Here is a 27,611-nt window from a genome sequence, read left to right as displayed (position 1 = left end):
AATTGTGACAATCTGTACAGTTCACTTAACACAATGACAGTATTGAACACAAGTGGCACACAGTATATGGAAGTGAGTGAAAAAACCATCCATGCTCAAACGGCTGGGAATCTTTCAAAAGGTAACTTAACATGAAGACATCCATTCTGGACACGTTGCCCTTATTCTTTTGATAATACTGTACACAAACACACTAATGCAGTCTTTTCATTCCAGTTGGCTTTATTCAATGTAAAATGAAGGTTGTTTTCTAAAACATCTTTTACTTCCAACTTTCCATTTCCGTGTTCTTTCAATTTCCATGTTCTTTCACTCCTTTTCCCATCTGACAACATCCTCTTATCCTTCTAAAGGTACATTCTAAACACTAAGATTGATCACATTTTCATTACTTCTCCATGAATGAATGCAACAGCCTACAATCTACTTTGTAAGGTGGTTGATTATTAATGATTATGTAGTTATGTGTAGTTTACTAAATCAAGACACTGGAATAATGTGGGGTCTTTTTCATTTTATGTTACTCGGTGCACAGGACAGCGACTCCACGCTCATAGAAGCTGTGGGGATCTTCCTTGGTGGCGATGTCAAAGTCGACGGTGAAGATGAGGTCAGACCTGGTGAAGTTCAGGTACACCGGCAGAGTGACCTGCAACAAGAGGAAAAACCACACATGAAGTCCGGTTCATTCAAAAGAAAGGATCTGAATTTAAAAGCTTCCTGCTTATTATTTATGCCGTTTGTACCATGTGTCTCTTTTCAGCACTGCTTTGCTTGATCCAGCGGAGCTGAGTGAGAGGCAGCTCCGTGGAGATGGAGGTGGACAGAGACAGCTTGTTGTTGGTACAAGTAGCACCCTGCAGTTTCAGACCTGGGAGAAACCACACTCAACATTACAAGCCTTAAAACGGAGAAACTGTTTCAAGAGTTCTGCATCGAGTGTTGGCTAGAAAAAAAAAATCTACTCTCTACACTCCTTTAATAATTGGGAATCTGATGGACATGAATGCCTCGTATAGCTCAATTCTACTCATGCACATCAAAAAAACGGTCCCAGTTCACCCTAAATTTAACTGCATTGCTTGGATTTTAACTTGTTCTGCAGATGACTTGCTGTTTGTCTGACCTTTAATTCCAAAGCTGCAGGCGTCCAGCGTGGAACCCTGGGCAGTGGTGACATTGACCTCCAGACACAACTCCTCCAGAGACCAGCTATTGGCCTGGGCCACATACTGGCGGGTAGCGGTGATGTAAGCCTCGGGCACAAATAGGCTGCCCAGGCACACATGAATGTTCTGGAAAAGGAAAATAAAGAAGGGTGTGGTGAGTGGGGATGTCACAGGTTGTCTGAGATGGCACACAAACAGTTAACCAAGCAGTACCTTCAGTTCCTTTGCACCCCCACTGGCAGCTCCCTGGGAGATCTGCTGCAGCTGCTTGATCCGTTCACTGAAGTCCGCCACCCACTGGATCACAGTCATGGAGGCTGGAACTGTGTACCGACACCAGCTGCGAGGGAGGATCCCTAAGGGGAGAGAAGATTATTCCAATTCAATCCATGTACTGAGTATTGAAAGACCTCTTGTTAATTTAATTTTAAACCTACACAAAGAGTAGAAAATCTTACCTTTAACAAGGTCGCTGATGAGTGTGCGCAGGTAGTTTGTCTGCTTCTTCTTGCCCTGACACACTTGTGCCACATCGGACAAATCCTGACGGACCTCCTGCAGCATCTTGCCACCCATCTTCACTTCACGCTCAAAGAAGCGGAATAGTGGATCCTGGTGTTTTTGTGTGTGGACAAATCAAATACAGAAGCTTGAGAGATGCAGCAATGGCTAAAAAAATTCAAACCCCTGATTGACTTTTCTTTTCACTGAGCAGAAACATCTGAAACTGTATTTTGGACAGGCCTGTCCACTGATGTGTGCCATCCGGTCATTCCGACCATTACCTTGATGTTCTCCACAGTACGTTTGAGTGGATTGACTGTTTGGGGCATGAGCTGCAACCAGTTGCAGGCAGTGGTGTGGAGAGTCCTCATCCAGGCCGGCTGAGCATCAGCTGTGGACGAAGTGCGCTCCTTCTTCTCGGTCTCGTAGGCAAGATCATCCTCATCCTCCAACATCTGCATTTTCAGCATCTTACCCATCATGTCAGTGCCTGCGCAGCCCAGCGGAGGGAGGGAAGGAGTGAACAGGGAGGGATGAGGAAGACATGGTCATGGTGGAGGGTAGGGGTAGAAGAAATTAAGAGTGGAACAAAGAAGTATTTATGAAATAAATTAGGACTACACTGGGTAGGACAACACATACAAGGCTTCAGGCAGTATTTTCATCAAAAGTGACATTCAAATTTCAAACTGGGTAAATTAACTAAACTCTTTACTGAATGGATCTGTAAAAGAAATGAACACAACTAATACAAAGTCAAATATTTGAGAGAGTGGGGGAGTGAGGATTAAAAGGAGGTAGTCTCAGGAGTGGATGCTTCAGCAGCCACAACTGGGAGTTTGAAGGAGATGTGGAATTCAACAAAAACAAGAAAAAGATGACTGGGTGGGATCAGGGAGGGTTATGACTATTTGAAAACTTAAACAGACGACGGGATGAGGGTTTTGTTTTAGCAAAGCGACATGATGGCTGTGAAATACAGCTGCTGGAGGGTGAGGAGACACACACCTTTCCTTTGGGTAGAGGGCTTAAAGGTATGATGGCTACAACCACAGAGCTAAAACTGTACACCTAATTAGGAGTTACTGGAGAAAGATGGTGAGGTGAAGATGACATTAGCAACCGCACGGTATTCTGACAGAAGCAAACAAAAATGTAAGATCTTGATCTGTCGCTGCAGAGGGACACCCTGTCAAAATAAAGGTGAGGACACTAGAACAGAGAGAGATGTGGTTAATGACAAACTGTGACCATGAAGTCTGCAGATGAGGAAGAAGAGTCAGAATGCAATGTGGTCCAGTGATTGGAACACAACACCGGACTTCAGATGATGACAGTGACCAGCTGTGGGCATACCCTGAGTGGTGAGCAAGACCTTCTCTGCATTGCTAGGCAACCCAAGCCAAGATGGAGTCTGAGTGTCTGGAAGCATCTCCACCCAGTGCATGAACTCCTCACGTCTTTAAGGACAATAAAAAAAGATCAGCCATGGAATTTATTTAGCGCATCAGGAAAACATTTATCAATATTTATAAACTGGAAACGCTTTCCAGATTAAAAGCACGACTCACCGAATGCCATCGGGCATCTTGATGTCTTTGTGTCCATCCACCTTGAGAGCCAGTTTGAACTCGCTGTCGAAGCTTCCCTTGGTGAAGATGCGATCCAGGAAGGTGTTGAGCAGACGCTGGTCAAACTCGTTGTCAATCCGGCCCCCGTAGATGGACTGAGCCATCAGGGTTTTCAGAGCTGCCCAAGGGATCTTGTCTGGGGCAATATTTTGACGACCCTATGTGCAGAGATTACATTTTTCCCATCAAAACTACAAGAAGTCATTTATCCAATGATTGATGAATTTGTGGATTTTTTGACGGCCTTGAGTAGATACAAACTGAAGCACTACATAGATTCTCAAATAGTCACCAACCTTAGCGGTGTCATCCAGCCAGGTGTCAACAGTGTCACAGGCAGAGCGCAGGTCAGACTCTCCAAACTCATACTTCTTGGACCAGCCCAACGGAGCGTAGCGCAGACGCTCCTGAATGACTGCATGGAACCAAGCCAGCAGGAAGTATAGACGAGCACGCTCATTGGGAGCCTTCGGTAAAAAAACAAATACCCCAAAACATTAAGATGGCCTACAAGGACGAATGGTGCAGACACGACGTTCAAGGCTGAGGTTTTTGTGAATGTGTGTATAAATCCAGCTGATGTCACCTTGCACATGCGGGCCACAGGGATGCTGCTGAAGGTTCTCAACATGTTGGCTTTGACACCAGGAGGAGGCTCGAAGACAAAGATACGACCAGCACGAAGCAGGTTCACCGGTACCTGGTGGGAAAACAGTCACTTAGAGGAACAGTTGGGAACTCTTGGACTAAAACAGGTATCCAAGTACTTATCATCGAGACTAAATGTTGGAAATATTTTTATACATGATGTGATTTACCTTGGGGTTGATTTCCATCGTCAAAAACAGCCTGAAGCTGGAATGGGGCTGCATGGAATGGAGCTTCTTCTCCAGCTGCATCAACCATCCCGGTGCCAGGTGGACATTTTCCAACATCACCCACCTGTAGGACCAGAACTGTCAGGACACTAGAGCAGGAAAATCAAGACTACTTGCTCAGAAAATACATATTTTAACAACACCCACCTGCCAGACTTGACAGCAGTGTTGATGTCTTTGTCAGCTTTATTGAAACCCTCAGCAGAACCTACAGAAAGAATCAGAGAACATGCATTTGTCAACAGAATCCTGACAGGATCTTTGACTTCAGGATCTTATGAGTGTCTATGACGGTATACTGTATGTCCATTTGTTCCTTACCAATAGAGATGGAGGTGATTTGTTTGTTCTGTTCAGCAGCCAGATCTCTGACAAGACCACTGGCATCATAACCTGGTACAGAACACATCAGTACTGGAGTGCTGGGCTTCACCTAAGGGCACAAAAGATGAATGTCAGCAACAGATTCAACAACAGAAGAAGGTGAATATTGTTCAAGAAGTGACAGCTCACTACCTCACTATCCACAATATTTGCCAAGTCAAGTGGCTGCTCGATTATGTTCATGAAGGACTCTCCCAGCACTTTAGAGACAAAAATGTGTGACATGGCAAGCAGATGGTCGGGACGGAAGGCCTGGATCAGCAACAGCTGGTGCACCGCCTGGCCGATGGGAGCTGGGAAAAGGAGAGCAGTTCATGAATACATGAAATATATACACTGGTATTATCAGTTGGACTTGATGTAATGCAACATTCGCAGACGGCATGAGAATTTATACTTACTAGACTGCTTCTCCTCTGACCACAGATAAGGAACAGCCAGCTCTGGAGTGTTGCTCTCAACCCACATGAAAAATTGCTGAAACGTTAAGGCCAAAAACAATCAATAACCTGGTTTGTTTGGAAAGAAAAGTGCAAAGAAGCATGGTTATTACCATGTTTATATGAGACTGCTGTTTAATTCTTACCTCATCTGCCTTGACTTTGTCCACCAAGTCACTGAATGCTGGCAGGCGGCTGAGGCGCACCATGGCCTCGCTCTGCTCAGAGGTCAGACCTTTGACTTTGGGCAGGGACGTACCAGTCAGAACAATCTCCTTGCCACGCAGGAAGTGCTGGAACTCTAAATCGTATGACGGTTCGCTGGAAAGAGGTGGATTGAAATGATTAAGAGTTGGGCTAGAGATTTTGTATGGGAAAAACTCCCACTGATGGTACATTGATGCGACACTAGAAACTTACCTGTTTATGCCTTTTAGGCTGATCCTGGCCAGCAGCATGGCAAAGGTGATGTGATCCTGGTGCAGCATACCTCTGGCTGCTCTGTTGAACACCACCTACACAAGCAGATCATGCCAACTATAATCATACTACCAAAGGAAAATAAGTGTCAGTATCTTAACATCTTATGGTTAAAACCTGGAAGAGGTCCTTGGTGAGGACAGCCAGTCTCTGTGTGTGATCACTGATACTCTTCAGGTTGGGGTTCTCATACAGCACAGTGTGGTATGTGTCGAGGAAAAAGTGAAGGGAGTACTGGTACAGGAAGTGCATCTGGAGCAAGATATAAGAAAAGATTTCTTTATCTGAAGGTAGTTTAATATTTTGTAATCTATATATTTATGCTACAAAATAATTTTGGTTAAATGTGTCCAGACCTGGTTGAGAGCCTCCATAGTGAAATAGATGCTGCTGCAGGCCGAGGACAGAGACAAGTATTGCTGTGACACCATCTCCACCTCTGCCATGACAATGTCAGTCTCCTCCACCTTCCTGGTGACCTCAGCTGCTTCCTTCTTCAGATTCTCTAGTGTTGTGATGATGGTGTCATCATCAAGGATGCGGCCTTTAACTTCATTGAGGGCCTGCAGAAGGGATTTTTCCAGCTGGCGCAGACGCAGCTGGAACTCACCTACAACAGAGGGGAAGATTGAATTTAAATGATCTGCTTTATTTGTCCCACCATTTCCTGAAACCTAAATAATCTTCTAGCCCTGGTGTGCATTCATCACCACCTCTAGCTACACCCTGTTGTTTTCTTAGCACATTGCATTCTCCTGCCTCACCCTGAAGCTTGAGGAGGTCAGAGCGTTTCTCATCCACATCAGGCCTCTCAGCCTTCAGCACCTCGTTCAGACACTGGCTCTGAAGGCTGCTGCGTGTCACAGTGAAGTTGACAAATGTAACGCGAGAACACAAGTCTGGTGGGAACTCGACCTGCAGTAGAGAAACCAAATAAGTTATTTCTTAGCGCACATTTTAAAGTCATGCTATATTAAGGTCTACAATAAATGTAAATGTAGATTTTCAATATGATATTCTGTTTATTAGATAAGTAATATTTAGTTCCAATTCTGGATACCTGTATATAACAACATTCCACTCACCGTAGGGTCTCTTGTAGAAAGGAAAATGACAAATGAAGGAGACAGATCGATATCCTGGTCTCCCAGGGTGATGAGGACACGTCCTCCAGTCCTGCGGACCTCTCTGTTCAACACTGGGTTTAGTATAGGGTCGTAACTTTCTACGTCCTTTAAGGCAAGAAAAGAATAAATGGCCATAAACAAATCAAATCCTTGATGGAATATAAAAGTTGTAGAATTTAAGTTGAGCAAGCCAAAGTCAGCAGTTTGTACCTGGACCAGCAGTGGGTTTCCAAAACGCAGAGCACTCTCCAAGTTCTTCCTGAAGGCATCATCCAGGAAACTGGTTCTTGTGATCTTGCGGTCTTTGTACTCATTCATTATGAACTCTGTGGCCTGACCTGATGGATCAATGATCAGAGGGTACCTGAAACAGGTCAACATGGGATGTTAATGAAGAAGAAATACACTTTAATGATCCCCGAGGGAAATTATTATGTTTTCACTTGTGGTGAGTCTGTTAGTAATCATGCATATATGTTTTTGTACAGGCCCCTGAAACAACCAAGCACACACAAGGGGTCTGAAGGAATGCAGTGAATACAGGGAGGCTGAGTGACGGACAGCCCCGTCTTTGGAGTGCCCTAAATAAGCAGCTTGTGGAGATGACAGTGCATCGCTCAAGGGCACCTCGGCAGTGCTCAGAAGGTGAGCTGGCACCTCCCACTGCCAGCTCACACTTCAAGAGTGAATGGTCGGGAGCAGGAATCAAACCGTCGATCTTGGCTCATTGGACGACCCGCTCTACCGCCTGAGCTACTGCCGCCCAATTCAAATGTTAATCCCAAATTATGAAAAGGATTGTTGAGCATATTCAGTAATTTAGCAACAGTGAGAAAATCTTCAATCTTGATGATGTTGGAAGACAAACTGATACTGACCTATTGAACCGCTTGAGCATGATGGCATTCTCAGTGCAGAGGTCATCAGCAGGAAGGGAGTTGGCTTGCCAGCGGAGCCTCTCATCAGCGTTGGACAGGTACTCAGTCCTGGCAATGTCTGTACGGAACTGTGGGGAAAGAAATCGGGAGGTCAGTACATGTTCCATGATGTGGTGACTGTGTCCTTGTCTATCACGGCTTTGACTACCTGAATGTTGGCCTGCTGCAGGTGATGAGACCAGGTGGTGAACAGATTCTGTCTCATCTGCTGATCAAAGTAGCCAGCATATGTAATGAATGCTGCAGAGAGGAGACAGTCTCCAGCAATGGTAGACATCTGGTTCTTGAAGGTCTCGCTGGTCTTTTCCCAGCGCTCCCTTTCAGCCGACAGACTCTTCAGGAGGGCTGTGCTGCGATTCACCTGGAAGGACAGAACAGGATTGCAGAGAAACACGGCCGCACACTTCAGCTTAAACTGGCGCCGTTGTAAAGATCAGTTACCTTTGCCTCAACGGCAGCCAGATCAGCCTTGATGGCCTGGGCCTCTGAGATCAGGACGGCATATTCCTCCTTGTAGCGAGCAATGCTGGCCTCCAAGTCTCTGATCATTTGTTCCACCTCCTCTGCCTTCGTCTTGTTGTCCTTGGCGTCATCCTCTAGCTTCTGTAGTTCATTACGCAGAGGCTCCACACGTTTCAGCATGTCAGCATAATTAAGCTAGGGGAGTAATGGAGTCAAGTATGTTCAGGGTTATTCTCTTTTCCAAGTGATCATCTCCACTTTCATATTTGTTAAGTTTCCTGACCTGAGCAATCGCCCATTTCACCATGGGGCCGCAGGCCAGAGATGCCCTGTTGACTTGATCATAGTTGTAGCTTGGGTTGGAGAGATAGTTCTTCTTCATCTTCTCTCGGATGGAGTCACTGGATAAAGTAGAATCAGTCCAAGAAGTTAGAATACAGAGACTTTAATGCAAATACACCAATGTGAAGGACTCAACAAAGATCATGAATCAAATTAAATTACACATAGAAATGCATCGTCTAATTTTCATCTGGGGCAGAGAAGAGAGGATGATTTCTTCCATTTTCACTGAGAAATACAAAATCAGCATCGACTACTGCTGATTCATGTTCTGATTCAGCAAAACGAACAGATTATAAAACTAAAATCAAGTTCTGATCATGGGTACCATTTGATTAATGGACTGATTACTGATCACTTCTGGTTCCATTAAAGACTGGACAGACGTTCTGACACCGGTACCTCATTTCTTCAGAGGAAAAGTTGACTATGCTGCTGATGAAATTGTCTCTGATAATAACTTGTCTGATTTTTTTCCAGTCACTGGTCTCCTCGCCCAGCATAAGGCAGATTGACTCCAGGGCCAGCTTGACAGCGGCTGGGGGATTGGTCATGACCCGAACTTCTACTAGGTGCTGCCGCTTAATTGAACTCACCGCTAGTTATGGTGATGCAATCAAAAGAAGTAAGAAGAGGGAGAATAGGGGGTATGTTGGGCAAAAGAGAAGACAGCCAGAAACAGAGTGGGAAAGCACTTTACTGAACAGTTGCAGAAAACATTCTTTCTTAATTCACCTGATCTCTTCGGCAGAGAAGTTAACAATAGTGGGGATGAAATTCTCCCTCATGATGATGGATCGGATCTGCTTCCAGTCGGTAGTGCTCTCTCCCAGGAGCAAGCAGATGGACTCGAGGGCCAGCTTCACGGCTGCTGGTGGATTGGCCATGGAACGCACCTCCACCAGGTGCTGCTTCTTAATGGACTTAACAGCTACCGGTATCAGGTGAAAACGGATGTGATTTATGATGAGGAAGGGGCATTAATGAAGAAAGGATGTGGGTAAAGATCAAGATATTAACTAGAAGTCCTTGTACGATAAGAGACAATGTGCTAACATTTTGAGAAAAAGAACTACAGATGCAGGCCGATGTTCTTGTATTTAAGATATTACGGTAGCAAAGCACAAATTATAATAAAAGCATATTTCAATATGAAAGAGTAGAATCTGTTCCTTATTTGGAGCACTTTATACTCAAACACAGACTACAGAGAGGGAAATATTGAACTGTACCATTCTGAGCCTCGATAACAGCTGGCTCCACTTGATCCAAGTCCTCTTTGACACTCAGCTGTTTGTCCTTGATCACCTCCTGCTGCTTGTAAACAGCTTCCTGGATCTCCTGGCTCATCACCTGGAATCGCATAACAGTAATGGAGTACAGTATGAAGCATCAGTTAAGGCAGATGTTTCCAAGAAGAAAACGTTAGAATAGAGCCGTTAGTTCAGGAGTGTTCTCCAAGATAAATTCCTTCTTGCGTACCTTCTTCTTTTCTGCCTCCTGCTGGTCTTTGACCATCTTCTTCAACTTATCATTGGCAGCAGCATTCTTTGCCTCCAACTCCTGGCTCTTAATTCTAAGGTCACGTCGAAGCTCTTCTACCTTGAGGAGCAAAAAAAATGAAATATCCAGGGGTCAGACAAGACAAAGCAGGAGTTGGTAGACAACAAAGAAGACACTAACAATGTCCGAGCAAATTAGATGAAGTAAAATACAAAACCCATACCTGATCGACAGTCTCCTTGATCTTGCGGAGACCAACGTTGAGATGCATCTGTTGTTCCTCCAACTCACTGCGCTTCTCGTTGAACAGGTTGGCGTACTGGTTGATGAAGTCCAGATAGTGGCGAGGTGTGATGGCCATTGTGTGACCGCCTCGCTTAGCCAGACGGTTGTTAGCCTGTGTCGAGTTAACAACAATACATAAAACAGGCAAACTCAGTGAAAACAACACCATCACATGAATCACGACCACCAGCCTGGTAATATTCATACCTGGTGGAGTGTCTGGTGTACAAACACGCAGCCATTGACGATAGCCTCCCGGTGAGATGGTGGCTGGGGCAGTTTATCATAGACGACGGGCATGTAGTCTGGAACCTTGTAGTTTTGTTTCTCCAGGTCCATCTTGCTGGTGAACTCCTTACCTACTTGGTACAGGGCCTCTGTGGACCAGTCTCCAAACCAGTTCAGCACACACCTGACAAAAAGAAGGTTTTTCAGTTACGTAAGGAATAGGGTGTATTCCCTGTATCTTACTGATAGAATCAGCTCAAGTAACTCCATTTCAGTTTCTATACCTGTTGAAGAGGGCAGGAGATGTGGCAGCCCTGTCCTTTAGGCCCTCTGACGATGGGTTCATGGTGAAAACAACATGGAGATTCCTGATAACTTGGCTGGTGAACCACTTGTACAGCTCCTCATGTGTGTCGAGCATCAGGCCTTCTTTCTGGGCTCCCTCCTTGCACTGAGTCATCAGGGTGGCATATTCATCTCCCTCAAACAGACCAGGAACCTACAAAGAAGAGATGACATTCACATGAAGAACAAGACAACCTAAACAGACATCACAGAAAACTGAAAAGCAGCCTAGTCATCTTGTTCACAATGAGTGATGTACTAAAGAACAGGAGAAGGTACCTCTCCATTGGCCAACAGTGTGTTCATTCTCTCAAGGAAACCAGAATCCAGCACATTGGATTCATCCATGATGAAGGCAATCTTCTCATTCTTACAACCCGAGCGACGCAGCACCGTACGCAGGTCCTCATCAAAGTCCTCTCCAGTGTACTTCCTGTGAACCTGAAAACACACATCAAAATCAATGAATGCAGAATAACAGCTGTTATAAATGGGCCACCGCATCTTCACACATTGTACCAACCTTGATCTGGTACACACTCAGTCCATTCATCCAGGCCACGAAGCGAGACAGAGTTGTCTTTCCTGCCCCGCTCACACCGATCAACAGGAGATGGCCCTGAGGCTGACGGAATATTCTGGAGTAGGAAACACAATTTTTACATTTATACCACCAAAACTATTTCAAACCTGTAATTTAGATGTGAAGTAGCTCAGAAGCCAGGAGAGGAAAAAGATGTTGCTCACCGATCAATTCTGAGGACGTGGTCCAGGACCTCATTGAAGAGCACCAGAGGGACGTCGAGCTCCTCTTCATAGAAGACCTTCAGACGGGCCTTCACATAGTCCCTCAGCTCTTCCTGCTCCACTGGGATGTAGTCCTGCAGCAACAAACAACACTCACGAATATGGACATACAACTGCACTTTTGATTGTTAAGCCTTACATGATTAATGTATGGGAAATGCTGCATGAACAATCTTGTCCTAGCTTGACTGCCCTGTTTCTAGTTTACCTTGGAGAGCCAGTTGCTGTAGAGGATTGGCCTGTTGAGAGCCTTTTCCTTATCAATGTTGGGGAAGTGTTTGAGTGAAACTATGTCAATGTTTTCATCTGTCCACCTTCTCTCTTCATCATCAACCAGCCTGGGAAAATAATTTTATCAATAGGCGCCAATCTTTAATACAGTTACTGTATTTATGTATTAGAGTGAATACAGATATTCTCTTAAGTGTTAAACTCGATCAAAAACTCACCTGTCCTGGAACAGACGGAGAGCCTCATGGGCCCAGATGCGGATGAGCCCCTCTACAGGCAGAGTCTCAAGTGGTCGAAGGGCTTCGAATATGCCCCTCACCCAACGGGTCATTTCTCTGGGGGAGTAGATGTAGTGAGGTTGGGTGTCCTGGGTGAAACGCTCCTGAAATAAAAAGGCGGTTCAAGATTAAACAAAAATACAAACAAGTGTCTAGTAAATTATCTTTAGTACACCAGATGTCTGTGGGACTTTTGGCTTTATACCTGAGACATGGTGTAGAACTCAACCATGGCAGCAGTCAGAGGCTCTGCATAGGTACGCAGAGAAGGGATGAGGCGCAGCATAGCGCGGTTGAAGGTTCCATAAATCTGGGTTAGAGAAGCTGGGCCAGGATAGTCCACATACACCACAGGAACGTGACGTAGGAACCTAGAGAAAGTATTGCCCAGAACGGTCAATATTATGTCGGTTCATCTACAATATTTACTGATCTTGATTTGAGTGTTTTTTGTTGTTTTTCTTGTGGCTGTAATCAGCTCCAAGGTCTAAGTACCTGTGTGTGAGAGGCTTTCTGCCAGGGTCTGTGGGGGGATTACAAGCTCCAACAAACTGGATCCTCTCCAGTTTGACCCAAGTCTGGTCTGAAGTACGGTAGAAACCTCCATGCTCCACCATCTGGAAAAGAAACAGTGCATTTGAATTACATTTCATGAACCAGGAAGGATGTCGATGTCTTTATTTCAGATTGTACAGTTCAATAAAATTAAAATTAGAAGAAGAAGAAGAAGAACAGTTCAATCAAATTAACATGTTTCTGAAAGTGCAAGAAGGAGAATTGGAAATTTGAAATAACCAATCATACCTGTCTGATGAAAGAGATCACTCTCTGTGTGCCATATTTGTCCATGTCTGGCAGATTGATCTCATCACAGAACAACACCAGCCACTTGCCCAGCTGGACAGGAGCAAGGACGACACCGTTAGGAGTGCGACGGTACTCGCAGTAATGGTCAAAGGTCTTCAGCAGGAGCTCTGGGGTGGTGGCACTTGAGAAGTTCAAGCCCACAACCTGGTGAAGTGAAAGAAGGAAGTGAGGAAATTAAAGCCCAGTTTACTGAAATTCAGTTCAGAATTTGCCAAGATAAAACTTTGAAGGACACGTAATGTCTTTTAGATCCGTTCCATTTACTACAACGGTGTAAAAAAGAAGTCATTAGCTTCACAGCCAGGTTAACTGATATAAAAATGTATTATCCTTCTTAAAATGATTGCTCTATTCTCACCTCCATGTCAGGTAACGCTCTGAGTGCACTAAACAGAGTCATGGTCTTTCCAGAGCCAGGAGGTCCACACAGCACCAGTGGTTTGTGCTCTGCCAGCCATGTGTAAAGTAAAGCCTCGTGACGAACGGTGTCCAAGGTGGGAACCACAACATCAGGAGACGCCACCTTATGAGTCTCGACTTCAATCTGGGGCACCTTGCCCTGCCAAGACTGCCACTCCCCTGAGATGCACACCTACATGACGCAAAGAACAACATGATACTGACATCACAACACTGCAACAGTTTTTGATGTACTGCATGTGTCGGCACTTATATATTATATATAAGTGCCGACACACATATATATATATATATATAAATATATTTAAAATTTACTAAAGGCTATACCTCGTAGTCAATGATAGGAATATTGGGAGCCGCAGGGAGGGGCACAGTGGTGATGCGACGAATGTATTCTCCAAGCTCAGCCCTCATCTTCAGCCTTCCATCACCAGAGAAGGACCACAGCACAGCATATATCAAATATTTCTGTAGAAAGAAATAAAGATTATCAGGTTGAAAAAAATGCATGTATTTTTCAGTGATTAGGATTATATAATTGTGCTTCTGCTGGCCATATGATAGCAGACAAGTACCTGCATGTATTTTTCCAGCTGATCAATGGGCATGGGGAAGTCCGGATGGTTGTTATTGTAGAGTGCCACATTACGGCAGGCCTGGTGCAGCATTGAGAAGAGGGAACCCAGGCATCGCAAGCGGGTGAAGTCCATGATGTGCTCCATCTTGGAGGCATGCTCTAAGGCCTTGATCACCAGGCCTGTGGAGGTGAAGTAAGGCTGCAGGACTGCTGCAGAATCACGCTGGATCTGGTGTAAAACAAGCAATGAAGATGAATTGTATTATTCATGTGTTGCCTTTCGCTCATTGAGTAAATTCTCCATTTTAATTACCTGGAGCATCGGAGATGCAGTCTCTTCTTCATCATCTGTACCCTTCCTCAGGCGCTGAGCTTCGTCCTCTCCCTCATCCAATGGGATGCTACGCATGCGAGCCAGAAAGTTGTTGAAGATCATGTCGGTGCTGAGGACGTCCTCACTGAACCACACCATACCACAGCGAGAGACAGTGGCCAGGGTGGCATACTTCAGGTCTTGTACTTCAAACATTACACGCACCTAGAAAGAGAAAGAATACCAGTTACAGTTAAAGCATGTTTCCTCCAAGAACGACAAAAACAATGTGTTTGAAATGTGCTGCTCTTACATTTGGTGGCAAGCTGAGACGCTCTCCATTGGGCAGGGTGAGCAGCTTGTTGTCATCCAGGACCGAGTTGAGATTTTCAACCCACTCAGGGTCGACATCACCATCAAAGATGATCCACTGACGTTTTTGTAGTTCACCTCGAACATTGTCAATAATTCTGAAATGAAAATTACAATATATTTATGTAAATATATATCCTTAACAAGAAATGAACCCAGTTGCTTTGCACCACTGACAAAGACGTGTTACAGAACTCACTTCCTGAGGATGTGTGTGAACAAGCCATCTGTCCATTCACGGGTGTTGGGGTCCAGGGTTCCATACAGGTGGTCCTTGCTGATAGCCTTGGGATCAATTATGTGAGCCACACCTTCAACACCCTCAAGTCTCTCCAGGGCTTTGAGCAGCACACGCCATGCCATGGTCTTTCCACTGCCTGAAGGTCCAACCATCATCAGACCATGGTTGATTTGTGTGATCTGGTACAGCTGGAGAACCTGGGGAAGAACGAGAACACACTTCAGTAAGTAAGTACATAAATGAGCCAAAAACTAAGGACCAACAGCTCACTATTTCTGGGCACACTCAGCAGCGCATATGCTGACTCCATATAGTTACAAACCTTCTCCACCCATACGCTTCCAACATCATCACCGTCTCCATAGGTGAGGTACATCTCCCCACACACTTTCTTCAGCTCCTCCCTTAGAGCGGTCATCTCTCCACGGTGGTACTGGACCCCAGGGAAGACATCTGACAGCAGGCTGAAAAGCAGGGGGATGTCCTCTGCGACAAGCTTGGGAACCATCGTCTCACACACACTCTGGATTAGGATCTGCAGTTAACAAGCCATGTACAGAGTTGAATAACTGTTCAGGCTCCTCAAAGATCATGACTACCTGAAACCAACATGCTAAATCTGACAATACTAAGAAATGAGATAATACAGAAAATTCATTCCTCAGTTTTCCATACCTCCTGTTCTGGCAGGTTTTCGGCGATTTCATTCTCATCCACAACCTCTCCTCGCTCAAATTTCTCTTTCTTGATCTTCTGGATGCGCTCACGCTTGACATTGCCAGCACTGATTAGCACACTCTTGAGAGCTCGGAGTCCAAAATCGTAATGACTCTGGGATGACAGCTGCTCGTCACAAAGCCTGAAACAGAGGCAGGAAAATTAAAAGAAAGACCTCTAAAAATAATTTCAAGGCTGACTACATTTTTAGCATCGCCTACTTGAAGAAGGGTACAATCTTCTTGGCAAGGATCTCGGCCGTGCGAAAACCTTGAGAGTACAGCATGACCTGTGCAATAAGCTGGCGGTCGGGTTTGGTCATGGCCAAACTGCGGAACAGCTTCTTCAGATTGTCGGGCAAATTGGAGCGGCCAGCATAGCCAGGATTCATGGTGATGAAGATGGCCATGTCTGGACTGACCTTCACCTGCTTGTTCAGGAGCTCTGTGGTGACTGGTACACCTAAGTGGGTGAAAGACATGAAGTTATTTCTGAAGCAATTACCACATAAAATTTAAAAAGTGGCAATGAATAAAATGATGTCCTGAATATTTTCAAATGTTCTGATTGTGTGCTTTTTTTCATATATAAAACGGTTAAATTGGTCTAAGTAAGTAGCACTGTAGTTTTCCACATGTATGATACATACTCCTGTCTCTGTTGGGGTTACTGTGCTCTCTTAAAGCCACTTGGATGTATTGGACCTGCTGCGAAACAGCAGACAGCATTCTCTCCTCCAGACGGTTGAACTCATCAAAGCAGCCCCACGCTCCCACCTGACACAGACCCACGAAGATCCGACCCATTGCCTACAAGAAAAGACATAGGTAAGTTAAAAAAGCAATATGAAACAACTACATCCATAAAATCAAAGAATTGATTAAATAAAAAGAAAACAAGAAGTTTCAATGCAGTTATTTACCTGGAAATCAAATGTCTCATCACAGTTGAAGACCAGGACAAAGCGTCCCAGCTGGTGACCGAGAGCTTTCACTGACTCAGTTTTCCCAGTGCCGGCAGGACCTAATTGGAAAATAACACACCATTATCCTCATGTCGGATGGATAAAAAGTGAAATTGAACATTTTAAAATAACGTCTATACCAAATGGTGACCCTCCAAGGCGGGCCTCCAGAGCCTGGGTCATGGTGAGATAGCAGCGGTCGGTAAGTGGGGTCTGGACCAGCTTGTCCTGAACACCCAAGTACTCAAAGCCATAGTTGAACTTGGCATTGGCCATCTGAATGGACAACTGCTGCAGGACATCTGTCTGTTTGGGGTCAAAATAGAAGCGCATCTGGCTAAGCCACTCAAAGGACTTGGGGTTGTCGATCTTGTTCTTGATCAGAGTCCTGGTCACGTCACGTTGGTGCACCAGCTCAGTGATCTAAGATAGAGCAGAAGAGGAACTTTATGATCTGCCTTGAAATGCTGTATATTCTTAATCAATGTTGACTTTAAATCCATCTAACCAAATGCTCCAGTTTCCTCCTACGGAGTGGAGGTTGTTCCATCAGCACAGTGTCGGCCAACACGTTGAGGGTGGCCTCCACATTTGATTGCACTCCTAGCATAGGAGTCATGTCCCCACCGCCAGAGATGGTGGTCAAGGCATTCTCTACATTCTCAGACCAGGCAATCTGAGTGGACAAGACCACTAGCTGGGCCTGTGAAGAGGGGAACCCAATCAAGCAAAATCTCATTAACAAATTTCCTCTTCTCCATACACTAGACAAATTTTTGATGGGAAAAAAATCTTCCTGGTGCCAACCTGATAACGATCAATCCAGCTGATGTACTGATTCAGGTCAACGGCTGTGCCCTTGTTGAAGGATGTCACTTCAGTGACAGACTCCGCCAAGAGTTTGGCCAGCGTCACCCTCATCTCCTTCTCCACCAGCGTGAGCCACTCATTGATCTTTGGGTGCTCTGTGATGGAGACTGGTGTCTTGTAGAGAATCTCTTCACCCTCGCGGGAGGAGATTCCCAGCACCACGGTGTTGTCATCATTAAGGAGAATGCTGGAGACACCAGCAAACATCTTTTTGAAGTGCTTTTGCAATTTGGCCACATTCTTGCTGTTGCCGATGATTTCAAGCAGGTCCTCGTCTCCCACAAAGTAGAACCTGGAAACCAAAAGAATAACGGATCAATTAATGTTGAATTGGAGAGAAATAATCTAGATACTTTTTTTGTGTGTGTCTATATGTGCATTGATACTTGCTCTTCTTACCTTGGGAATGAAGACCTTTCTCTCTCCAGGTATTCTCCAAGAGCCTTCTGAATTTTCCCCAGAAGATCAGCCAGTCGCTCCAGAGACCTTTGCACTCCCTGTATGTTCAGCACATCCATCACCAGGGGAGACTTTGACACTTTCTTCATCAGGGCCAAGAACTCTGTGCTGATACTGTGAAATAAAGACCAGGACTAATTAATGATGGTTTGAATGGGAAACATATAAAGCAACCAAGTTCAAATTCCCTGTTTACCTCTGGAACCTCTGAGTTTCTACAGGCAGCAGATGTTTGATGTCGGCGCTGCCAGTGAAGATTCCTTCCAGATAGACCCAGCGACGCTGGACATCAATCCAAACATCAAACAGCGCCATGATGCGATTCAACTTGTCCTCCCAGCTGAGGGCATCCTCCTCGAAGACCTGGATTAAAGAAAAGAACAGGAGCGGAGTGTAGATGCAGTGAAGACAAGGAAATCTTAAGTACTATCTAAAGACTACACTTCTAAAATTCTGTTTACCTTGTAGTATGGAGACAACTTCATGGCAGACACACTGTTGATGTGTTCTTTGACTTTGTTGAAGAGGTCGTCCCAACCTCTGATCAAGCGACACTTGTTCTGGTAGTTCACCAAGTCCAACTCATACGAGTTCCACACTTCACGGATCTGAGGGTCAAAAATCAAGGAATTGTTTAAGTTCTACACAGAGCCAATTAAAATTATTCATAGTTTGATGGTCATAACCCCAGTGCATCATCTTTTAAGATCCTTCCTTTACCTGTTTGAGGAACTCCTCCAAAGCCATTTCTCCCTGGGCTACCAGTAGAACATCCTTCACAACCATCTCGTTCTTCTGCAGATCCACATCCCAGATCTGTCCCAGTGTCAGCTCTGAGGGGACCCAGTTCACATGCAAACGCTTCATCAACTGCTTCCAGTGGCGGTCCTTAAGAGCCTCTGACTTCAGCTCGATCACCAACATGTTGACCTGATGGGAGCAAGGAATCAGAAATGAATTTAAGAAATCACTTTTATGCTTTCTAAAGAGTCAACAATTTGGTTGAGGGAAAAGAAATCGCCTGACCTTGAGGTATCCCTTAAGCAGCCTCTGGACATACTCGTATGAGGCATACTGTCGCAGTCTTGCTTGGAAGTTCTTCAGCTGGTTTAGAAGGGCATCCAAACTCTGGCGCAGCTATGAACACAAAACACCAAAGCAATGAAAAGGTATGTACTAAAACTATCACACTTGAAAAGATTGAATGTTTTGAATGACTGACGAATTGCTACCTTGCGGGGTTGTACAGACACCCATGGCTGCTCTTTCATCTGGTCGATCTGCTCCCAGACCTTTGACAGCTCCGACCAAACCTCCTTCAGGTCATGCAGTTCCTCTAGTGCCACCTTAAGGTCATAACAAAGACAACGTGAGGCAAGGAAGACATGTTTTTTAGAGTATGAGTAAAGTTTGGACACAACTTATTATGCTTAAACTTTTGACAAGTATTGTCACATCAACGTTTTTGTAACATCTATAAAGGCTGAGATGACGGCTATTTTTTCATGGACCAACTTCAATTCCTCATGTAGGTGTCTGTTAGATATTTCCTGTGTCTTCAGTGCTTTCTGACGTTACCTGCACCCTCTCCTCACTGCCACTGAGCAGGCCGACGTCAGTGAGCTCCAGGGCTTCTTTTGCTCGAGCACATTTCTCCCTTTCATCCTTCAGACGGCTGAAGTTGCCCTCGTAGATTGTCAGAGACTGAAGGGCCTCCTCTGGACGCAGGTTGCCCTGGAGAAACAGAATGCAAGATTAGACAACAGAAGCACACCCACATACACACACACCAAACAGACAATTTGTTTTTCTGTAAAAATATTTAACATTTGAATTCAGCCATTATCAATCATAGCTAATATGTCCACATTAAGTAGAGACCACTGTTGATTATACTGTCAAATGTTTTTCATCTTTATATCAATGATTTATTCTTCTTACAGCAACAGGTTTGGTCTTCTCCCAGTCATTGAGCAGGTCAGTGGTGCGGTTTTCTACAGCTTTGTCCTCCTGGACAATCTTCATCTGCAGGTTGGCCACCTGCTGCTGGATTGCGCTATCCTTACGCTTCATGATGTCACTGAAAGCACCCCATTCGCCTTCAATGTTGTCAATGTAGAGCCAAGATGGTGGGAACTGGAATCTCTGCTTTTCCAGTAAACGCTGTCCGTTCCGGAATAACTGGGTGAAAAACGGGATAATCTGATTAGAGCACGAAATTGTTTTTCTTTATGCATGGAGTGATTAAGAAGACATGGGGGAAGACAAGGTTGTGAATGTTCTGAAGAACTTACATCAACATTTTTCTCAAACTGCTTGATCTTGCGCTTCAAGGTCTGGACATATGTGATGAAGTTGACAGCATCTGAGGTGCTAGCAGTGTCAACAGAATGTTGTTCTAATTCTTGACGGGACTGTTAAGGAAAGAGAAACTAAAACTTAATAAAGGACAAAAATCAAGCTCAAAGTACTCAGAATCGCTACAAAATACATGATGCTGGTCGAATGACATATTTGACTACAATATTCATTACCTTGGAGATCTGGGCGTGGAAATCCTGCATGTTTTGGCCAAGCATCTGACCAAACTTGCTGAGCACTTCTTTGTGCCAGGAGTCATACTTCAAGTTCACCTTGGACTGGACCTGATCAATAAAAAGATTGTAGACATGCATTCACTACAAAGTTACGGCAGCAAAAAACAACAACCCACAAATAGTTACTGTATTGAAATTAAACTTAGATTGTTGAGACCAAGAACCTACCTGAAACTACAATAAGGTTTTACTTTGCTTTTACTCTTGACAGATTACACATTATAAGACAATGTTGTTTAAGAAATACCATTCTAATTACCCCAGTAAGAATGTTAGGGCGTTTTTACCTTGCCATAGTCAATGACCACAGGTCCAAACTCCTTCCGCGTCTCGGCATTATCAAAGGTTCCACGTGCTTTGCGAATCTGGACCAGCAGCGCCTGCCACTTGGTGAGATCTTCACCCAAACGATTGTAGATGTTCTCGGCTTGCATATCCCACAAGCACTGGTACTGCAACCACACCTGAAAGGGGACAATGAAGAGATTAAATTCATTGTACTCATTACACTTCTCAAACAAAGCAATTTAATCTGCAGTGAAAAATATTGCTACATATTTTTTGCTGTTCTAAAGCGATGACTCTTACCTTGACGTACTGCTCCACCTCAGTTACAATGTCTTCCACTGCATTGTAGGCCTCCTCTAAGGCTGCAGGGCCATCTGGCATCCTGGTCAAGGCATTTCTGTAGAACTTCTCTTCCTCTGACAACTCATAGTGAACTCCCACCTGAGGGGACAGATTACCTTAGATCAGGATATAAAATCTATCCTCTGTATTTTTTATCTGAACTGGAATAAAATAAACTTTATATGAATATTTGTTTCTTTTTTTTAATTATTTTGCCAATACCACAAACATTCTTACATGTATAGTCATCATAGCTATTTTCAATGGAAATCAGAGCCACATTAATTAAACTATTCATTCACCCTACCTGGTATCTCTGGCTCTGGATTCTTGGAAGTGAAAGTATGACCATCTTCCAGGAGAACATCTCCTGATAGAGCTTGTAGCGGCAGTCTTCAATTGGAGGGTTCAAGTAGATCACCTGGTTTGTGATCCTAAGCTCATGGATAACATTCTGGGAAAAGAAAATAATGACACTTTTATTCATCTGTGTCCAAGACATTAAAGTCTAGTCAGTACTGTATAATCCATGAGACATGAGGAAACGGAAATGGTCACTGCGTTCACAACGTCTACCTTGATCTTGGGCTCCCCGCCAGGTTTATGGCTCACTTGTGGAGCCTCTGTGTCCATGTCCACATCAGCTTTGTCCTCTACCTGTCCACGGAGCACCTGTGTCCAGGCCTTAAGACCAGCTTGCAGACGCACTCCCAAGATCCGTTCAATCTATTAAAGCAAAATAAAAACCGATCCCATTAGACAGACGCATAAACGAAATAATTGTAGGATGACATGTTTGTGTCTGGATGTTCTGTTGTGCCAACCTCAATGTCGAGCTTGTTGACCCAGATAGGCAGGTTGGAGTAAGAGTGGAGATTGAGGTCATCCACAGCCTTCTGGACTCGGTTGAGGATGTCAGAGAAGGTCTTGTGATCGAACATGCAAGTGTCCAAAGAACGAACCTCAAGATCAATTTTCTCCTCAATCAGTAAGAGGTCATCCACCTGGAAAACAACATACAGTAGAACATATTAGAATTGCTGTTTTGGTATAAAAACGTGTACTTGTGCAGGGTGTATGTAACCACTTAACAGTTCCCTGACCTTTTCTTGGAAGTTGAAGACTGTCTCAGCTAGCCTCTGAACATAGGGGTCCAGTTTGTAGGACTCCCACACCAGGGTGATACCTTCTGTGATGAGGGCCTGAACTTCCTTCTTTAGCCCAGCCACCAGCAGGGAGATGGAGGACCTCTCCTCCACCTTCTCACACGTACGCTCATATGTACGTACGCTCTCGATCAGAGAGATGGCAAATGGGTACAGCTGATTAGCTTGGTGGGCTTTGTTGACAATGGCCAGAGGAACACGGAAGCTCAACCACTTGAGGTTGCGGACCTCCTTGGACAAGGTGATGATCTCTGGGAGGAAGTTGACTTTAAGCTTGAGCATGTTTCCTGTGCGTCCGCGTGCACGAGTACTCTCGATTGTGAAGATGCGTCCAGACACACCAAGGTTACGCTGCTGCACCTGATTCACAAAAGAAATGGTTAACAAACAGTTATAAAGAGTTTATCCAAACAAAGATTACATTTTTAATGAGCTCTGACAACTCTATTTCTATTAACACTTAGTGTGTACCTTGCGAGCCCAGTCATCAAATATCTCTTGAGTGTTGAGTTTAGCCCTGAAGCTGTCCCCATCCTGCTTCAGCTTCAGTCCCTCCACGTGGTTCTCCCAGCCTTTCCCCAAAACATCCTCGACTCTCTTCATGTATGCAGTCAACTGACGGTCAATCTGCTTGGCCCAGATGATGGACCCAGAAACAGGCGGCAAGTCTCTGACGTGACTCATTTTGCAGGCCTGACTCTGAGGATACTGCACTTTGAATTTGTCGTGCAGTGACTCAATGTCATCTTTCACACGCTGAATGAGCTGCGTCTGGTATTCCCTGATGGCACCTCGGATGTGGGGACGCACAAAGAGGGCATTGAAGCGGGAGAAGATGCGGAACATCTCATTGGCATTCTTGGCAGTACCCAGTTGGTCGCGAAGGCGGGCAGTGATTCGGGTCTCCACGCGGTCGATACGATCGTCGTAGCGTTTCATGGCAGCTTCCCAGGCTTCCATGCCTTCCTTAGATACATCCAGGCCATCAACCTCTTTGACATTCTCGTATGCCAGGTTAACCTCCTCGATAGCGTTTGCATCGGCAGCGTCGAAGAGAACTCCAGCTACCTTCATGTCTTGAGGTTCGACTGTCTCTCCCTGGGCATGCTGCGGGACAGCAGACACCTGGAAATAAAAGCAAATATTAAACATCAGCCCACTCTTTAAAAAATGTTCGTATATGTCATCTCAACAACAAGCACTGTTGTGTTAAGATGTAGTAATAAGTCGATAATGTGAGACTGTCAGGCTGAATGCAGGCCATTGTGTCAACGCAACTTTACCTGAGGCCTGAGCACACGCACAATGACGGCCCTCAGCTGCTCATGCTGCCTTCTGAAACGCCTCATGTGATCCAGACGCGACTGGAGCTTCCTGTGAGCTGGGCTCAAACGCCACACCATTTTCAGGTTCTCCTCTCTCTTTCTCTTCACAATGTCCCTCAGAAGCACCTGCAGTTTCTCATACTCATCCTCCCAGGTCTGAAACACCTCAAAACATGCCACCATCACCTGCACAGAGAAGTGCAGAAAAATTGGTTAAAGAGGAGGTATAACATTTTTAGAAGCTTAAGTGAGCTTGTAATGGGGACAAAGATGTGACAGGCTCTAGCTTTTCTCTCAGAAGCAACCAACCTTTTCAAATTCCTCGTAGGCAACATGCATGAGTTTCCTAGTGCCCAAAACCTTGAGGAGCTGAGAACTCAAGTCCCTGGAAATGGCTTCCACCAGACGCAATGCTCTCTGGATAGGGTACTTGGTGTTCCTAATCTTCTTCAAGTGAGTGAATATTGCCATCAGAGCCTGGCGAATCTTATCGAGCTCAGAAGCAGAGAGGAGGTCATTGAGAGGGAAGTCTTTCATCAGAGGATTGTAGTCATTGACAGTCTCCACTGCCTGTTTCAGACCTGTAAGAAGCAGAGCCGGGACAAAAACGTCATCATACCATAGTCAAAATTTGCCAATAAAGCCAGAACAAGTTAAAAAAATATCAGAAAAAGATACTGGTTTACACTCACCAGTGTCTGTGTCAAAGCTGACAGTAGCGTGGAAACGTTTGCCGTGTTTGAGAATGTCCAGTGTGAGCAGAACCTCTGGGCTCTCTCTCTTCTCCTGGATCCTGTTGAGGGCTCTCTCCAGATTCAGCCAAAAACTGATCTCCTGCAATGCTGTTCCAGAGGCTGGGTCACGATCAAGTTTTGTCACCTGATAAAAGTAAAGGTGGGGACAAATTTAGTGGTGAGTGTTGATATTTTTTCCTGTACACCTAATATAATAGGGAAATGTCTGTTACTTTTTGAATCTCCCTGATCCAGCGGTTGACTCCAGACTGCAGCTGATTAAGGAATGTTGGATCCTCCACTTTGTCGCCAAAGTCTGTGACCTTGGGCTTCTCTCCACGCTCGTAGCACTGCTTAGCGATGTTTGTGATGATGGGGTGGATAAGAAGGCTGATCTCAGGAATCTCAATGTTCTGCTGCAAGTGGAGAAGGCCCATCTCCAGCTCAGCAATCTTTTTCTCCACTGAGGGAGCCATCTTATCCCCGTCTCTAGAGGGTTAGGACACAGATAATTGTGCAGATGAGTCTTCCATTAATGTTACAGTATTCTTCCTCACCAATTTCATTAAGACAGGAAGTTTTAACAAAATTGGACCCATTTTGAGCATTACCTGTCTGCTTTGCCAGACTCCCGGATGTAGGACTTGAAGAAGGGTGCAACAGCATTGCTAATGAAAGAGTGAAGCGTCTCATAGGGAGAATCTTCACTCAACGTCAGAACTCGAACTTGGGTTGATATGGGCTTGTCTGCATCTATGACGCCAGTCCTCTTGATCAGAGCCAAACTGCAGGAAAAAAAAGAATGAAATCAATCATTGATGAGACTAGGTGTGATGCAGCAAACTAAAGCATGCTTGAATTAATCAGCTAATCCATAAGTAAATCACATGGTATGGTAAATAAAATGTATTACAGTGATCATGTACCTGTTGGACTTGACCCCATAGTGTATGTCAATGTTGATGTTGTAAGTGATACACTCTCTCTCTTCCTCTCCTTCATCTCCAACATCCTCTGTGTGAAGATTAAATAAAATGCGATTCTTATCTAAAAATACATTTACACATAAACACTCAAGATACAACATCATTCAAATGGCCCCTCTTATTCAGTAAATACTTACAAATGCAATGTTCTACATTCAAACCAAGTCAATGAAATTCTGTGTTAACAGGTAAGATGTTTGGCACCATCATGTGCTCAATACTAAAACATGGATGTGTTGAACCTCGGCACGGCAGAGAATCAAACCTACAAGCTAAGTCGGTCAAAAGCAGTATTTAGGGATCAAGTTCAGTTGTCACAACACCCAGGTTTAACTTGAAGAAACTGAAGACAATAAGTTCATTGACACATTCATGTTCGCATGATAAAACCCAAAGACAGTCTATAAAGCATTACTTGTTATTTCAAAGAATTAATTCAGCAGGTTTTGGAGAATGTGCTGTTATATTGCAGAAATGAGATACTTTACATTCAAGTTTGAGTTTGCTTATCCTTTTTAATTGCAGGTGTTAAGGTCAGTGCTTGAATACAAGTACAAGTAGAAGAAACATTTCTGATTTGAATGTTTATGATTAGATGGTTGTCTCAGGTTTTCTTAAAAGTGAAAAGTGGATTTGTGAAAGACATTAAAGCAATGTTTTGCTTCACAATTTCAACAACTCTTCAAATGTTTGAGTCTCTCGCTAAAATGAGACAGTCTGCAGCTCAACACCTCCAAAACTAAAGAGCTGGTCATTGACTTCAGCAGGGGCAGACCCCAACCTAGACCAGTTCTGAGGAGGTGGAGATTGTGCAGACCTATAAATATCTTGGGCTGTGGCTAGACAACAAGCTAGACTGGACCAGCAACACGAGGCAGCTGTATACGAAAGTACAGAGAAGGATGTACTTTCTTAGGAGGCTGAGGGAATTCAACATCTGCAGGAAGCTCCTGTGGATGTTCTATCAGTCTGTGGTCGCCAGCGTCCTGTCGTACGCTGTGGTGTGTTGGGGAGGGAGTGTGACCAAGGCGGACATCATGGACAATGTCAGCCACCCTCTGCACACCATTGCCAACAACCAGAGGAGCCTGAGCAGCCAGAGGCTGTGCCTCCCAACATGCAGGACCAACAGACTGAAGAACTCCTTCATTCCCCGAGCAATTAAATTGCTGAACTCCTCTCTGGGGGAGGTGAAGAAAAAGAGAGTCCACACCAGGGCGGAGGGATGACAAAAAATAAATAAATAAAAATTTATCAAACAATCTACACAATACACACACTACCTATGCCTATCCATGTCTATTTATTCATGCCCTTTATTCCTTAGCCCATTGCCCTTTATTCCCTAGCCCATTTATGTCTCTGTATTTGTATATTGTCTTTATTTATTATTATATTCTATCTGGTGGGTTATTTATTTAATACTCTTTCTATTTGGTGTTGGCATTACTTTCTGAGTGTCTTTTGTTTCTGTGTACTCACTGTGCTGTGTGTAATGTGACGGAGAAATTAACTTCCCTGATGGAACCTCCTGAAGGGATGAATGAAGTCCTATTCTACTCTCTCTCTACTCTAAGATGGCTAAACTTGTTTTTTGTTTCCTTTCAAATCTGAACTGGGCAGCAGCGAGGTTTTTACCTCACATTCAATATGCTCCTATATGCAGATAAGTGAAACAAAAATTTGATTTGGATCTAGTTTCACGGGTTTCCTTTTTTACCGGTAGCTCCATCCCATCCATTCAGCGTGTCTCGTGACGTCACCAGCCCCGTGATCAAACAGTCATGGATGGAAATAGAAAGCTAATTCTACATGTAGCATTTTGTTGGATGTAAAAAAATATTAACCAACTCACACAGAGATATTTGCGTTAGTAACGAAAGGAATATATGCTGATATTTGTTTATGTCACTTTAATTACAGCGACACAACACCGACTGGTGTCGGGCTGACCAGCTTGTTGCCTGCGTTAAATAAAGTCTACCTTTGAGTGCACTTCTTTCAACAAGGATGGTGTGAATTTGGGGATCCGCCAGAAATTTCCTCATCTGCTCCACGGCGCTCTTCTCCTCCAGGGCGGTTTCCAATGAGGACGAGGCCTCGCCGCCATCTTCCAGGAGCAGTGGTACCAATTTTCTCATATGCTTCTGCAGCACCGAGGTATCAGCGACTGTCTGAACTGCCGATACCTCCATGGTACCGGAGTTTTCTTCCGTACCCCCGCCGTCAGACATGCTTAAAGAGCAGCCAACAACGGACGGGTGGGGTGTCAAAGTGAACAAAGACTGTCTGCAATGCCGACTGGGCTGGGTAGACACCGACTGCCGCTGTCAAAACTGCG

General features: G+C 44.6%; 1 protein-coding gene across 1 annotated transcript; it reads right to left on the bottom strand.

Annotated features, from left to right (window-relative positions):
- Positions 1–26: 26 nt before the first annotated feature.
- On the bottom strand, positions 27–27,611 carry dync1h1 (dynein, cytoplasmic 1, heavy chain 1). The gene is made up of 78 exons (XM_068339697.1): positions 27,255–27,611; positions 25,211–25,298; positions 24,896–25,069; positions 24,518–24,773; positions 24,243–24,429; positions 23,860–24,131; positions 23,509–23,736; positions 22,697–23,350; positions 22,163–22,585; positions 21,884–22,063; positions 21,636–21,785; positions 21,367–21,513; positions 21,018–21,158; positions 20,717–20,893; positions 20,367–20,477; positions 20,127–20,246; positions 19,774–20,013; positions 19,411–19,566; positions 19,065–19,178; positions 18,859–18,969; positions 18,553–18,762; positions 18,294–18,440; positions 18,029–18,195; positions 17,773–17,946; positions 17,311–17,665; positions 17,012–17,206; positions 16,644–16,926; positions 16,462–16,562; positions 16,189–16,348; positions 15,761–16,001; positions 15,498–15,681; positions 15,145–15,357; positions 14,781–15,019; positions 14,523–14,679; positions 14,210–14,434; positions 13,895–14,125; positions 13,647–13,787; positions 13,258–13,491; positions 12,837–13,043; positions 12,528–12,649; positions 12,238–12,403; positions 11,973–12,136; positions 11,732–11,861; positions 11,464–11,597; positions 11,240–11,354; positions 10,996–11,157; positions 10,656–10,870; positions 10,351–10,555; positions 10,082–10,255; positions 9,838–9,957; positions 9,588–9,708; positions 9,091–9,286; positions 8,297–8,414; positions 7,993–8,208; positions 7,700–7,912; positions 7,492–7,619; positions 6,824–6,977; positions 6,572–6,718; positions 6,251–6,401; positions 5,843–6,096; positions 5,604–5,738; positions 5,427–5,521; positions 5,153–5,327; positions 4,968–5,043; positions 4,699–4,859; positions 4,504–4,615; positions 4,330–4,390; positions 4,123–4,246; positions 3,891–4,004; positions 3,601–3,771; positions 3,245–3,462; positions 3,030–3,133; positions 1,955–2,163; positions 1,628–1,781; positions 1,383–1,525; positions 1,127–1,295; positions 747–871; positions 27–649 (listed from the first exon to the last, which is right to left on the bottom strand). The coding sequence occupies exons 1-78, from the start codon at positions 27,502–27,504 to the stop codon at positions 521–523; spliced, it is 13,923 nt and encodes a 4,640-aa protein (XP_068195798.1). The 5' UTR covers positions 27,505–27,611; the 3' UTR covers positions 27–520.

Source organism: Antennarius striatus, chromosome 17, assembly GCF_040054535.1.
Source record: "Antennarius striatus isolate MH-2024 chromosome 17, ASM4005453v1, whole genome shotgun sequence".
Taxonomy (NCBI): domain Eukaryota; kingdom Metazoa; phylum Chordata; class Actinopteri; order Lophiiformes; family Antennariidae; genus Antennarius; species Antennarius striatus.
The sequence above is the reverse complement of the archived record's forward strand: the minus strand, read 5'-3'. Positions and strand labels throughout refer to the sequence as shown.

Bases quoted from the DNA above. Each gene is read 5' to 3' on its own strand.
- dync1h1 (XM_068339697.1), bottom strand. From the start codon at position 27,504: ATGTCTGACGGCGGGGGTACGGAAGAAAACTCCGGTACCATGGAGGTA. The intron at 16,927-17,011 runs GTTAGATGGATT...GCTCTATCTTAG, and splicing joins GGAGGAAACTGGAGCATTTG to ATCACTGAGCTGGTGCACCA. The intron at 12,650-12,836 runs GTATGATTGGTT...TTTCTTTTCCAG, and splicing joins TGATCTCTTTCATCAGACAG to ATGGTGGAGCATGGAGGTTT.